Source organism: Sciurus carolinensis, chromosome 4 (assembly GCF_902686445.1).
Source record: "Sciurus carolinensis chromosome 4, mSciCar1.2, whole genome shotgun sequence".
Lineage (NCBI taxonomy): Eukaryota > Metazoa > Chordata > Mammalia > Rodentia > Sciuridae > Sciurus > Sciurus carolinensis.
This window is the reverse complement of record NC_062216.1, coordinates 128873320-128889508: the sequence shown is the minus strand read 5'-3', so window position 1 is coordinate 128889508 and position 16189 is coordinate 128873320. Positions and strand designations below refer to the sequence as shown.

General features: G+C 40.9%; 1 protein-coding gene across 1 annotated transcript in view; it reads right to left on the bottom strand.

Moving 5' to 3' along the window:
- Myrfl (myelin regulatory factor like) overlaps positions 1-16189 on the bottom strand; it is a 77794-nt gene that overhangs the window by 43309 nt on the left and 18296 nt on the right. Inside the window, exons 9-11 of the mRNA XM_047549796.1 lie at positions 11149-11349; positions 4258-4366; positions 3377-3486 (exon numbers count right to left, since the gene is read on the bottom strand). Coding sequence (XP_047405752.1) covers positions 3377-3486; positions 4258-4366; positions 11149-11349 — 420 coding nt within the window. The remainder of the gene's footprint in view (positions 1-3376; positions 3487-4257; positions 4367-11148; positions 11350-16189) is intronic.

The following is a 16189-nucleotide window of genomic DNA, read 5'->3' as shown; positions in this document are numbered from 1 at the left end:
TATACAATGGAACATTACTCCGCAATGAAGAATGATAAAATTATGGCATTTGTAGGCAAATGGATGAAATTGGAGAATATCATGCTAAGTGAGATAAGCCAATCTCAAAAAACTGAAGGACGAATTATCTCGCTGATAAGCGGATGAGGACATATATTGGGGGGGTGGGAAGGGTTAGCATTAGGTTTAGGGTTAGGTTTAGGGTTAGGGATAAGGAGTGTGGTAAGAATGAAGGAAAGAAGGACTGTATAGAGGGAAAAGAGGGGTGGGAGGGGTGGGGGGGAAGGGAAAAATAATAATGAATCAAACATCATTGCCCTATGTAAACGTATGATTACACAAATGGTATGCCTTGACTCCATGTACAAATAGAGAAACAACATGAATCCCATTTGTATACAATAATAATTTTAAAAAAAAGTACACAATCAAGTAAATGAAAAAATAACCAATAGGATGTGAGAGAGTATTTGCAAGTTACATTAAGGGACAAATGTCCAAAATAAATGGAAAACTTCTAAAACTTAACCACAACAAAAAAACTAAACAGTCCAAACATGGGCAACGAATTTAAAAGATATTTCTCCAAAGAAGATACACAAATGGTCAAAAATCACATTAAGAGGTTTGGGGTTGTGACTCAGTGGTAGAGTGCTTGTCTAGTGTGCATGAGACCCTGTGTTTGATCCTCAGTGCCACATAGAAATAAAATAAAGGTATTATGTCCACCTACAACTAAAACAAAAATATTTTTTTAAAAAGTCACATTAAGAGATTCTCAGTGTCACTAATCATTAGGGAAATGCAAATCAAAACCATAATGAGATACCACCTCACATTCACTAGGATAGCTACTATTAAAAAAATTTATAAGTACTGATAAGGATGTGGAAAAACTGGAATACCTGGACACTGTAAGTAGGATAAATGATACACTCACCAGAAATTGTATAGCAGTTCCTCAAAAAATTAAAAATAAAATTACCACACAATTCAGCAATTCTCCTTCTGAGTATAGAGCCACAAAAGTTGAAAACAGGGATTCAAAAAGATACTGCACCCATGTTCATGGTAGTATCATTTGCAATAGCTAAAATGTGAAAGCAACCCACTGTCCACCAACAGATGAATGGATAAGCCAAATGTGGTCTATGCACAATGGCTGGCTTATACATACAGCCTGGAAACAAGGGAAATCTGCATACTACAACAGGGATGAACCTGGTGGGCACAATGTTAAGTGAAATAAGCCAATCACAGGAAGACAAATACTCCACAATTCCATTTACATGAGGTATTTAGATTTAGTCAAAATCATAGAGACAGAAGGTAGAAAGGTGGTAGAGAGTAGAAAGAAGGAATGGGGAGTTACTGTTTAATGGGTCCTGAGCTTCGTTTTACAAAATGAGACAAGTTCTGAAGATGGATGGTGGTGATGGTCATCCAACCTTATGAATGTATTTAATACCACTGAACTGTATACTTAAAAATGGTTAGGATGATAGATTTTATGTTGCATGTATTTTACTTTAATAAAAAAATCGGATGGTGGCGTGTGCCTGTAAACCCAGAGAGTTGGGAAACTGAGGTACAAGGATCACAAGTTCAAAGCCAGCCTCAGCAACATAGTGAGGCCCTAAGCAATTTAGGAAGATCCTGTCTCAAAATAGAAAATAAAGGGGGCCGGGGATGTAGCTCAGTGGTTGAGTATCCCTGGGTTCAAACTCTGATAGCAAAAAAAAAAAAAAAAAAAAAAAAAATTTTGGAAAATAAGTAAATATCTCATGATATACCTTTCAAATGAAGTAAGAACCTAGGTCTAGGAGAGAGCAACTGGAGAATTTCTTCTACCCAAAACATGTTCCCAGGAAGCAGAAGGCAATAAGTGATCTTCTGCCACTCAGCTCTTACAGCCCAGGGCTAAGTAGAGCTGAGCAGGACTCTGAGATGCTGTTACCTAAGTGCTGTACACGTCTTGTAGGTAGAAGATGATGGAGGGGCCTAACATGAATAGGCACAGTTGACTTTGCCACTCTAAGTGTGCCTTTTGACCAGCAGGGTTAGCAGGACTGGCATCTTCTGGAGGCTAGGGAGACCTGCAGGATCTCCCCGAATAAAAATCTGCATTTTATTAAGATCCCAGTGATGTGTGTGACTTTGAAGTTCAGAAAGCAATGCTCCTGTGAAATTATAAATTCATCTCCACTCAAACATCTCTCCTCACTACTACAAAATCCCTATGACAATCAGTCTTTCCTCCGGGCAGCAAGTACAGTAATGCAATGTAAAGCAAGTCACAGGCAGAGTGAATTTGCCAACCTTGCAAAAGATGCAGGATTTCACAGAATTGACAACATGGTATCAGGGAACTACTCAAATCACGCACACTGTGGCCACAAGCGAGGGACTGGCAGACTGAGACCTGTCACCCTGCAAAGGGAAGCTAAGCCAGAGGCATGATGACATTCCTTCAAAAGAGAAAGATTTGAATATCAAGGAATTAAGACAGACCCTTGAGGGAAAAGAAATAAGTCCCATGAATATCTTTGTAAAAATGACCTACTTTATGACTGTCTGAAAGTCCAACATAATTTCATCAAAAAACTACTCAAAAATAATTCAGCACTCCATTTGATCTTTCATCATTCTGGGAAGCAGCACATGGTGTACTTATAGTTTAAGTCGTATTACAGAAGACATATTTTTGTAAGTTTTAGTTCTGTTTTGTTTCTTTGAGACAGGGTCTTGCTATGTTACCCAGGCAGGCCTTGAACTCCTGGGCTCAAGCAACCCTGCTGTCTCAACCTCCTGAGTAGCTGGAACTACAGGCGGGAGCCGTCATGGCTGGCTAGTCCTGTTTTCAGAATGAAGTCTAGTCAAAACCTTTGTGTTGGTGTTTATCTTGATGTCTGGTCCTTGTTTTAAGAGGATTTATGCAGAGTGGACTTTCCAATGCTGGTTTCCCCTCAACAACCCTTGCTAAAGTGGAATTCTTACTGCTGCATATTCATTTTTCTTTTCCTTTATGGGACTTCTACTTTTTATTATTACATGTTGACAAAGTATAGCTGTCCATATGTATGAAGTACAAAATGATGTTATGAATTTTTAGGACAATGTGGAAAAACCAATTCAAGATCACCAACTAGGACAACCCCAGCCTCAGACATTTGACATCTCCCATGATGGAAACCTCCTCATGTCCCTTCTTTTTGATACCTATGGTCAGTGCAGGTTCACTGATACCCACTCACTCCACAGCTCAGTGAAGAACTCTTTTCAGTGTCCTGTTTCCTGGTTAGATGTTTCAGCTCCTGTGCTGCCACAGAAGGGGTTCAGACAGCCAGAGCACAGATGTCGACTCAGTGCTGATTACCTTATCAACCATGAGGAAGTTCTCCAGTTTCTCTCCGTTTTCACAGGTGACATCACCAACCTCTCTTACGGCTCTGGGCAGGATCTCTTTCACCTCCTGGGCAATCATTCCTGTGTACAAAACACGCCAACAGTTTTAATCCACAACAGACCTTCCAGGAGAAAACGTTCCAGGCCTGCATCAGAAGAGGATAATAATGGCTGTGGGGCATCTTTGGAAATAGACTCTTATCCCTTCTCAACTTTCACTTTGATCTACAGTACATTTGAGGCAAAGATGCTCTGAGCCAAGAACCACCTATTAAAAGTAGGAATATCATTTTCTCTGCTTTTTTTTTTTTTTTTTGAGACTCTGCCAAATATCGGAAAGGTTGACTAAACACCTTAAAATCCCTTACATACAAGGTGGGGTGGGGCATTGGCTTGATTTCATTTTTCTTTTAGGAGGTCTTTGCCTCTAAATATTCTTTTTCCTCTTTAAGATTCCCAGGTGGAGAACGGACATCACTTCTTGCCCTTTCTCTTACCTATACCCACTCCACCTCTTCTCTCCATCCCATGACTGCCTGATGCTGCACCTCCCACAGGTTGAGGGACTCTCAGCCCCTGAACCCTCATCTCATGAGCAAGAGGACTCCAGAGAAAAGAAATAATATATTTAAAACACTCCACCAGGACCTTGGGAAGAAAAAGTGAGGGTGTTTAGTAAAGATGACACCGAAATCCTTTAACCTTTCCTGTGCTAGTGACTGGGTTTCACCGAAGGTGAGTTAGCTCATCAGGGTGTTGTCCAATGCAATAGCACACAACCTCAAAATAAAGAGGGAATTAAAAGTTTAATAGTTGACAATACAAAATTAAAATGGGACTTTGCGTGTGTACCTGTTTCATGGGCACTGTTTATTCCCATCGCAGATGCAAATTCAGGTTTGTAATCGTATTCAACAATCCTCATTTGGGCTATTCTTCTCAGCTGTTCATTTGTGTCAACCTAATTTAATTAAAGAAGAGCAGATTTCACCCTTTTAGATATTTGGTATTCAAATCAATGCTCAGAGTGGCCCAGAGAAATTATGCAATATTGACAATGGCACTGTTCTTCTCTTCCAAATGAGTTTAAGAGAAATTTCTGGATTTCTCAGAGAAGCCAAATTTTTAAGGTTCATATCAGTGACTTGTATCTAAGGACTAATAAATTCATCCAGTGTTTTTGAGTCTAAATTACAGGGCAAATGCTCTACCATTCACTGCTCTTGCCTTACTTTCTCCTCTGAGTAGGGAATCCTCTTCCTGAGAAAAGCTTCCTCACTTGGAGAAAAACAATGGCTATTCACGACCACAGGGAATCACTTTCAAATGAGTGCACAGGTTCATAGGAAAACCTGTGTTTACAAATTGAAAATGCAATGCTTAGTTCAAGTACCAACCTGTAGGTATAGATAGATCCTATATCATTGAATTGCTTTTAGAACATTTTGCTGGAGAAAATTTCTCTGAGTGGTTTGCAAACCTGGTTCAAGTAACCACTGGTCCTTCTGGACCCAGACTTTCCCATTCATTCGGAAACTCCTCCCCAGATCACTCTGGTCAACAACAGCATTGTCCTCTGGGACACTTGTTCTTGTGTCTAAAGGTATTCTCAACTGTCAGAGTGAAGTCATCAAAAAAATTTCCCTGGATCCCAGAAAAATGATATCAATCAAGAAAATAGAGTGAACTTTCCCTAAAGTTAATTGTGTTTGAATAAAAGGATTCCCCTATGAGTTTTCTTTTAATTTTTTTATGAATGGATGAAAATAGCAGGATCATTTTTTAATGAATTTATTTGGCAAATGAAAAATTGGCAACACTTAGTTCCCCAAATTTCCTTATGAAACCAGTGATGTTCTGGCAATTAAAATATACTGCCTGTGGCATCCATCCACATGACAGAAGGACCAAAAATGTTTTTTGTAGTTGTTGTTTTAAGAAACCCTACCATGACTGTCAGCTCCTCCCCTGACCACTGCACGAGGTGGCAGGACAGCTCCCCTGCCATCAGTTAGGGTTCCTAGACCTTCACAACTTTGGCTGGTTGTGAAGACGGTGGCTAGAAACTAACTGGCTAAATGGACTAGTTTTACCTCAGATACTTATCCAGGAGTATAATTTTGAGCTTACCACTGTTTATATAATGACCATTATCAAGAGCTAAGTTTGATTCATTTTTTATTTGTTTTATTCAACTCACATTTGCCAGTTACCTTCGACATATTATACCTTAAAAAATGATTGTCTTTTAGAAGTCTGTGGCTTTGACAGGAAGATAAGCATATCACATGATTCTATTACAATGAAAGAAACGCAGGTAATGATGGAATTACGATGAGTAAATCACAGAAAATCCAAGGAGGTACTCAAAATATTTTTAGGGGATCAAAACAGGAGACTTCTGAGAGATGGTCAAGTCCAAACAAGACCTTGACTTATTTTGGATCCTCAAATATGTTCTGCTCCTTTCCCTTCAGGACCTTTATTGGTGCCATCGTCCCTGCCTTAAGAGCTCAACATTTTCCTCCCCCAATATTCTCCCCATGTCCCTTCCTCAGAGGACTTCTTGACCTTTGAGACTAGGAAGGGTCCCTATGCTGTGATGAGTTCATTGCCCTGCACTCCTTCATGGCACCAACCACTATTATCACCAGACATCTAGTTATGTCAACTTTGTCCTGTTTCCCTGTAGGATACACACCCCATGAGAAGAAGGCATATTTAACGCCATGATTTTCTGTTCATCACTATATGACCAATTTCTAGTACGACTCCTTGCATGTTGTGGGTGCTCAACTAATAGTTGTTACATACCTTAATAATTGTAAGAGTCAGGAAAAGATGTGGGAAGGGGTGGGGTGGAAAGAATGAACCTAAGATGAGGATGCTAGGCAGAGAGAACAGCAGCAACCAAGGCCCAAAGCAGCAAATCGCCTGAAAGATGTCTGCTGAAGGCAGAGTGTGGCATTAAGAATGAGACCATAAAGTGGAGGCCAGAACAGGGAGGGCCTTCCAGGTCAGGCTAAAAAACGGTAGTCACAATTTCACATTACCCACAGCACACCTCTGTCCCTGCGAACTCCTTTACTTATTAATCAAATATTTATTGAGTAGCTTCTATGTGCTGATACTATCCTCAGTACAGGAGATTCAGTGAGTATTCATCTTTTCTTTTTTCTTCTTCTTCTTCTTCTTTTTTTTTTTTTTTTTTTGGTACTGAGGATTGATCTCAGGGTCACTTAACCACTGAGCCACACCCCCAGCCTTATTTTGTATTTTATTTAGAGACAGGGTATCACTGAGTTGCTTAGTGCCTCGCCATTGCTGAGGTTAGTTTTGAACTTCAGATCCTCAATGAGTATTTCTTATATTTTAACAAAAGTTTTCTTTCTCAGGGTCAGGTCTGTGTCTTACTCATTTCAGGGCCTGTGCAGTGCCTAACAAGGAGTCTGGAAAAATCTTCAATAGAGAAAAAAATGAATAAAAAGAAGGACCATAGTGACATGGAAGGAAACTTACTGACAGAATTGAAGAACCAGCCAGGAACCAGCCAGGACTGGCCTGGCACCACCTACCCAAGTGCACACCCCCTGTGCTCTCTTCTGATAAGCTCCTCAATCCTGCAGTGCCTGCGTGAATCCCCCAGAGGACAACATAGAGGCAGGGTGGGTTCCTTTCCTGCAGATGGAAAGCAGAGGAGGCTGTGCCTTCCCTCTGCCTGTCCACACATCCCCCAAATGACTCACTTCTTAATTCAACCACAATGGGAATTCAATTTCCACAAGAATTTTGGAGGGGAAGAATCAAATTATCATTCATTGGTTGATGTGATCATGCGCATAAGACTGAAGCCATTTTCTCCTTCTGTAAGGGTGTATTTTATCTAGAGGGAAAATGGCCCTTAATTTTTATCTTGGATCCTTGATCATATTTTCCCCAGAGACATTGCTAGGAATCATAGTCATGGCAATTGGATTCTCTAGTACTTCACCATGGTACCTTAGATGGATTTTTGGCCAAAGAAAATGTTGAGGGTTAACTGGGACACCTGAACACCTTTAACACTGTTCTTCAAAGAAAATCTCGTCGGATTGCCAATGCTGGTTTATAAACTTTTCAAAGCCAAATATTGACAGCCCGGACTGCCTGTTCCCAGTGGGTCAAGTTGGCCTAGGAAAACCCCTGGAAGCAAGAACTGTGCCTTCTTTGAATCCTCCCCAGGAACCTACACAGGTTAGCACATAAGGCACCAGTGTGTGTTGAGCAAGGAGCTAGGAAATGAATTCAGGTATCTGATGGGATCTTGCCCACAGCAGCTTTTGGAAGTTTTGACGACAAATGCATTGGCCGCCATCATCTGGCTGTGTACAAGCAAGGTCTCTATGTCATTAACTCAAGAACTGAACCACAGAGAACTTCCAGACCTGTGTGTTCAGGAAAAGTGAACTCAGGTTCTGTGAGTTGGTCATGGCCTCAGCCCAGCCCAACCTGTAGCAGGAACAGCCTGGGAGATACCCTCTCACTGAGCTGAGGAGTTTCTGCACTTGACTGGTGGCCCTGAGGGGGACTGCATGCTTGACTCTTAAGCTTTTCACACGTCCAATTTTGTCTTCAACTAGTACACTGACTAGTAGGGTTGGGAGAAAAACAAAACAATCTCTGGGTCTTTCATCTTAACTGATTTCTTTTTTTAGATTTTATTTTTAAATATCAGGCCGAATTTCTTTCACCACAGAATTTGACTGATGCAGTTCAGCTCTGAACTTCCTTGTGGTTTTTGTTTACTTTTGTTTTGCATTGACATGAATATTCCTCCCATCCCTTTGATTTCAGGCATGGCTTTTCCTCCTAGCCAGCTCAGTTTCCGCTGCAGAGTTGCATTTCCTTCTCTGGTCTGCAGGCACATCAGCAGACACAATGGTACTGTCTGAGCAAGTGAAGCTGCTGCTCCACACCCAGCACACCCTCGTCTTTCCAGTGCTTCAGACACACAGGTCTTGGTCACATCTGTGTCCTCTTCTGCATCTTGGATGTGTGTCTGGGTAAACACCAGACATCTCTCCTTCTGAACACAGACACCTACATGCTCATTGTCCACAAAGCAATTTTCGTTGTCTTGAGTGAGCACATAGTCAGGGCAAGGCAGCAACCTCGATTCGTTTTCCCCAATTACAGTATTGATCAACACGCTCGGCCACCACTGGCCAGCTCTGGTGGGCCTTACAGAAGAGAAAATGCCTTCAGTCTCATGCACATGATCGCATCAACCAATGAATGATAATTTGATTCTTCCCCTCCAAAATTCTTGTGGAAATTGAATTCCCATTGTGGTTGAATTAAGAAGAGAGGCATTTGGGGGATGTGATTAGGTCATGAGGTCCCTGGCTTTGTGAATGGATCAGTAACTTTTAATCAAGCCGATGGGAACTAGCTCAGGCCTGTTTTGCTCTTTCATCCATTCTACCACGTGAGCACACACCATTCAAGGTACCTCCCTGGCAGCGGAATCAGACCTTCACCAGACACCAATACTGCCAACACTTGGATCCCAGACCCTAGAATTGTGACAAATTTCTGTTCTAACAACCTATGGTATTTTGCTATAGCAATACAAACGGTCTAAGACAAATCTCTCAAAATTTGGAAGAACAGTCCTTTTTAAAAGTTGGAAAATATAGAACAAATTTAAAAAATTTAAATATAACTAAATAGAACAAATTAAAAAAAATTTTTTTAAGTTGGAAAAATTGAGTCAGAGAGAGGTGAAGGTGAAGTTCATACCGCCATGAGCACCATCATCAGCATTACTGTCATCTCTCTCATCTCTGTAAAACATGGCAGGTGGGACAGTCAAGATTTCTGGTAATATATATTTCATAAATGTGGATAGAACTAATATTAATATGAAATAATTTAATAGATGAATTACATATCATTTGCATTTTATATAAGTAAAATTAATAATACCTATTTGCTTAGCATTGTACAACTAAAAAAATGTTTTGCATGTATGATCTTGGAAAAACCCTTAACATGGGTAAAATGAATATGAGCATTCCCTCTTCACAGATAACATAGGCATAGAACATTCTGGGCTAAAGGATAAGACTTCAGGATAAGACTTCAGGATAAGTCTCCAGACCAGAAAGCTCTTTATTCCATCAGATTACTGTGAGCAGGAAGTGGGTAAAGGAAATTCACATTTAAAATCTGAACTGGGGTGACATTTCATTTTTTATGAAGGCTTCTTCAAAGAGATTTAAGAAGTTCCACAGAAGCTTGTTTTATTGTTGATTGTTTTTTTCCTTCAAATCAAGAAGCAAAACATGAAGACTTTGGTAAAGGATTCTATAAGCCTAGAGGAAAGTCCCTGTTTATTATATTCCACTTAAATTTCAATGAAACTCCAAAGGGAATTGTACACTCAGTTGCAAGAGTATGTTTGGGTTGCTATGATCTAAAATGCAATTTACGTCTTTCTAAAATTCAAAGGCTCAATTTCTAGAACTGATACCTGGAAACATGTGAGAACTTTCTAGTCCCGAGTTCCCAAACGGCTAGTAGGTCACAGTTCTTCTAACATGATCTGCAGCTTCGCAAGCAGTGTAACAGTCTACAATTACAACCATTCTTTGGAATCCTCTCAGCAAAGAAGGACATTCCTTGGCTGGTTTAGAAAAACCAGTGCAGATTTGCACTGGGAAAGGAATGCTGTCTGGAAGAAGAGCCAATGATTTACAGATTAGTTCTCCTATTAGCTAAAAAAAGAATAAGGAAAGGAGTTTTAAAGACACAGTTTTGCCATAGCCTCAAAAATACTTCTGGGAGAAGTAGTAAAATAGGAAGGCAGGGCAGGGGTAAAAGCAGTGAGTGGAAACTGGTGAAAGAACTGGAACCAGGAGAGGCCTGGCCAAGGGATTAGAATCCTCATCCTAATCCATTTGGTTCACACAGCAGTTGTAAATTTCCAAGACAAATAGGTGCTTATTATCTAAACTGGTTAAAAATTTTTAAAAAGGCTCAGAAGCGTCAGGCAGGCAGGTACATTTTCATCTTACAGAAGACTGAGTTTAGTGCAGTTAAGTGTTTTATCCAGGGTCACACAGCTGGGGAAAGCCTCAAGTGGCGCTGTGGCCTCCTGATGTATAGGTCTGATTCTGACTTCTGCTGGCCACTGCCTCTCCACAGAGGGAAAAGGTACTGGATCAATTCCATGGCCCAGGGGTTCTCACCTGGACCCTGTGGTCCATGGGATTCATCCAGTAGCTTCTCAACTGCTCTTCAAAGATGATGCAGCGGGAAGATAATGGCCAGCAGGGCCAGTGCCTGGACCCTGGAAGGAGCAGGCTAGAGAGGTCCAGGAGAATCGTGATCAGGAAGTGGACTGAAGCAGTACTCAGGCAGGGAGGTGGGAAGGAAAAAGCAAGCTCAGGCAGTTGACAAGCAAGGAAGCAAGGGCAACGGCCTGTAGCAAACATCTCTGAGCCTTGCCATGTGTGAAGCCAGTGACATGCTGTCACTGCCCAATGCTCCTGTCAGGTAAATCCAGTCTCTTGGGTAGGAATTGCTTCACAGTTTCAGCAGAGACACCCAACAGCTCCAACAGCCATTGACTTTAAGCAGTGTGCTAGTCTCACAGGCAACACGTAAAGATGCCCCAAGCAAGGCAGGTCGGAGGCCAGGAGCACGGAGCACACCTGACTGGGTATCAGAGGAGGAGCCTGCGGGTCACCCAGAGCTCACCTCCTGGATATTCTGCTTCACCCGGCTGTCAGAGGGATGCATGATTGTCCCCATCACTTTCATGTTGCCACAGACAACCAGGGCTTCGTCCGGTGCATCTGTGTTTATTCCTACTCGACCATGACAGACAACAGATTCTGGAACTTGTCCTCGCTGCCATAACGCATCACTGTCATTTTCAAACTGCCCAGGGTTAGAGGCCTGGAAAAATATAAAAACATGGTACAACCAAAGTTATAGTATCAAGAATACATGATGGTTAGTCTTCAGAGCAAAGAAAAACAGAATGCTATCTTAGGCTTTCACATGAGATTTGTATATTCGGTAGAACATTCTGACATATCTGAATAACTCTGGGGCCCCAGGAGAGTCAGGGAGGCATCTCTAGTCACTCTGACCTCCAATAGCAGGGGCTCTACATGCTATGGCTTGGAACATTCAATCTCTACTGAATTTCTCTGCAATTGAGAATATTATACCAGGTGGTTGGTAAAGAAGTAGAAGACAACTAAAAAGAACTCTCTTTCCAGAAATAATAATAACAATAATAATGCAAAATCAGAACCCTAAATCAATGCTTTACAAGCTTATGCAGGTTCCACAGAAGCAAAAATATCTTGCATTTAGCCAGCCCTTTACAGTTTCAAAGCACTGATATGTTCATAGGTAAGCAACAAGCAAAAGATAATACAAATATATTTAATTATATAAATTATTCCCTCAATTATTCCCTAAATACAGAGGGCAATGAAGACTAATAACAACAACAAAATAACAAAAAAAAAGAATAATAACAGCTACATTTTTGTGTGCTAATCTACACTGCAGTTCTGTGATATAGGTAGTATTATCCTCATTTTATGGATGCTGACATTCTGAAAAGATAAATTGCCCAAGAACAAAGAGCTAACAAGTCCTGGAGGTATACATCCTCTGATGATTAAATAACGGTTCTAACTTTGTCTATTTTATGGCGTTGCCGAGAAGTAGCCCAGGCAGTCTTCTAGACAACCAAGTGAAATAATTATGGTAGTCAAAGTTCTAGAGGCTTTATTATTAAATAAAATTCTTTGCCAAAGAATTTCCCATTGCACCATTTTCCTTCTTTCCTGTTTCCTGTAGCTGCTGAGTTTATTTTCGAATAGCTTTATGTAAGGGTCTCTAAATCCCTAAAACTTCTCACGACAAAATTAATTTACTTTTAAAATAATGATATCTTCTGTGTTTGTTGAGTGTTTGCAGCAGGTTATCACATATCCAAAATTTGGGATCCTGAGCATTTAAAAAGTCAGCAGTAATACAGCGACTTGACTCTTTGCCTTTCTGGTGGTCATGAGCCCCTGCAAGCTGGGCATCTGAGCATGCGCAGGTGGTCTCTGAAGCCAATAACAATGGAGACCTAGAAACCAGGGTGGGAGGGAAAGTCACTGTTCACTTCATACTCTCTTGGTATTGACTGTTTTACCATATCCACGTGTTACTCATTCAAATAAATAAAAGAAGTTATGAAGTTTAGTTCTTAGTTTAGTTTCAGTGGAAGAACTTTTCAGGTGTCTTCAACTTCTTATTTCATTCATACCTATCCAAACCCTGAGCCACTTAGAAGACTGAGCTACTGACATTTGATAGACAGGAGCGGTGAAAGAATATAAAGTAACAACTATGAACATTATTTCGTGTAAATTCACTTGAACAAAGAGCTTTTCTGCAAAGTCCCTGGAGCCCCCTTGGATATGAATGGCAATTGGCTTGGACTCAAATCCTTTTATAGTGGGCAGTCAACTAAATCCAAAGGTATGCCACATAAAATGCTGATGTATTTTGCTCTGTGCTGAATATAATGAGCCAATTCAAGGAAACAAAGTAGGACAGCAATGGATCTTTTTGTTGTTGTTAATGAGCTTTAGCATAATTATTGTCATGTCGGTAACTTGATACTGGAACAGCAGATATAAGAAGATTTAATTTTTTGAAACAATTCCAACATTCTCATTTGACTTTCATCACATGAAAACTCAAATCCCTAAAATATGTTAAAATCACTTTTAAAAATGGGACACAGATTTACAATGTTCTAAAGATATAGCCCTAGGTAGGGGGGTCCTCATCTGGGGAGGGAAAAATATAAGGGAAATTATTTCCCTTCTCTGGAATCCAAAATCTTCAAGTGTCAATGCAAACTGTAATGTACTATCTCTTTCCAGAATTATGAATTTGTATTCACATGTGGCCCAACAGTGGTTAATGAATACCAAACACCAAAATGAATTCATGAATGTTTCTAAAATATTTTTGTTATTTGTCTCACAGCCTCATATATTTTGGGAAGACCTGAACATTCTTGTCTATGTTATCACATCAACTGGTTGTGTGACCTTGGGGCAGCCATTAATCTTTCTATAACCAGCGTACAGAAAAATAAAGATAATCGTATACCCATCTCGAGGGTGGTAGTGGGATTGATTGAAATCATGTGTGCATGAATAGTTGGCAAAAATGAGGACAAATCGTCACAAATTCATCCTCATCATGCTCCAGTAGGCATAGGAATCTCCGTTTAACCTGCAATCACATAATCTGCTCTTGTCAGCAACAAACCTACAGAGCTGCCCTGTTCCCCGGACCTGTATCCACGAAGTAGGCAATGTAAAGAGCGCCCCCTGCAGGCACCTGGAATAGGAGACAGCAGCGCAGTCATTTTGAGTCCCCAAAGTCTGGAAAAAAAGGGCTGGAACCTCTTTGCTTAACCATTTCTTGGGATTCTAAAGCAGTAGCCAAGGAGTGGACAGGAGGACTTGGCCTAAGAAGGCAGCTCTTAGGAAACTGGTTTTGGCACCTTTTAAAAGGGTTCCAGAAAATGGGTGTAGAAATGTTCTTCACCAGCACTATTCAAAGTGTGGGCCACAGGTCAGCATATCAGCATGTCCCCGGAGCTTGTGGGAAATGCATATTCTCAGGCATCCTTAATCTATTAAACTAAAAACCTGGGAGTGAATCCAGGGGGCAGTGTTTGCACGGGCCCTCCAGAGGATGCTTACTCTGGTGTGGTTTGAGAACCACTTCTCAGTACCATGTCCTGCTTTATCCCTTCCGCAGTTGACATAAAGCTCTGTGGATGTCCAACCACAGAGAGAAACAGACATTACTCCACAAACTGATGCCTTTGGATAAATAAAAATCCGTCTGATCTCTAGAAGAGGGGTGTGTGTGTGTGCATGTGCTGGGTGAGGGAAGGCAGGTTTATGGTCAGAAAAAGTTAGGAGCCAGAGAAAATGAGCTGGGAGACCCACATGGCTCTGCACTCTCCCCATCCTTGCAACCACATCAGGCCTCTTTTCTTCCCTAACCCTGGGTCTTGATTTCTCACCTCCCTAACCCTGGGCCTTGATTTCTCACCTTGGTTTGGCCTGCAGAGAAATAAAGGAGGCGTGCTTGGGAATATGGCCATTTCTATTATTCTGGGAAAGGAACTGGAATAATCTGTTAGTTGTCAAAATGAGGAAATCCTAGAATGTCTTTGAAAGGCAGACAAACATAATCCTCCCTCCTGCTGCAACACAGCACTCCAAACCAGGTGTAATTAAGTGTTTCAGAAAGAAAGTGGAGCTGAAGTAAAGCCTAGCCATTAACAAAGGGAATCTAAAGGAACTCCAATGGGGAAAGGTCCCAAAAACAAAGATCTGGGAAATAAATCTGTTCTCTGAAATAAACCTTAATTTCCATTAAATTGGTCGATTTACACCACAGGAACATAATATATTTGTAAAGCTGTTTTGATTGACAACCCAGATGAACAATTACTGGGTGCTGCCCACCATTCTCTCTCCAAGGAGGACTCTGACAGACATGATGTCTCCTGAACACCTCCCAGAGCCTAAATCTCATCAAGATGCAGCCCTCTTGCTAGCGCCCTTACTAAAGGGTGAAACATTTATCTCTACCGTTTGGAGAAGTGGTTTTCAGTCCACAAAATGAATTCTAGTTTGCTAGATGCAGTTGAGATTCATTTAATGTAGCCAGGTCTTGTAAGGTCTTTAATTATTGAATTTGTCTTCCTGTTCTTTATTCTGAAGGTCAAACTAACAGAACGGAACCATGGTACTTAAGGCCACATTTGGCTCTTGTATAGAATATAGACTGATTCTGCCATCTGCCCAACCCATATTTATAGGGAAACGTTTTCTGTGGACACTTGTAAAACTCACCGAATCAAACAGTATTGCCATTCCTTAAATTCAAATTTTCTCTTGGTTGGTTTAAATATCAATTAAGTAGAATGAAAATTCTATATTCATTTTCACTTGTGTGATTTGGAGTTAGAATGAAACAACATCAATGAGATATTTTCATTTGGGTATATGAGGGTTTCTGTGAGTATCAATATTAGGGTCATCTTGTGTTGCCCAGCACACATTCAGAATATTCTCTTTAACCAAAAATGATAGCTAGAAGAACACCATGCAATCAACTTTTTAAAATAAAACTTTAGAAAATAACATGACACCCAATCCATGCTGAGTGCAATTTAGTGATTTTCACATTCATACTGAAGGTGAATTACAGAAACTTTCAACTTCTCAACATCCTCACATGCGCTAATTGTCATTGTGCTTTGGTATGAGGAGGTATCAATGAGCCAAGAGGTGCTGAATACCAAAGGCCAGGAAGCAGAGCTCCTTCCCTGTTGCTCTCCTGGCTCTTGTGCCTTGAGGACTTGGGCAGCCGCAGTTGGGTTCTGCAGGAGCTGCCAGCAGTGAACAGAGGGACCTGGTTGCCAGATAAATTATTCAAAATATGAAGGTAACTAGCGGACTGTCTGACTCAAGCACAAGTCACACCACTCAGAACAGCACTGTCACAATACCTGGTCTATGCCAATTTGGAAAACAGTGACACACTGCAGGGCGTGTTGGCACACGCCTGTGATCTCGTGACTTAGGAAGCTGAAGCAGGAAAATTACAAGTTCAGACCAGCCTCAGCAACTTAGCAAAACCCTAAAGCCCTATCACAAAATATATGATAATAATAATTATAAAAAGC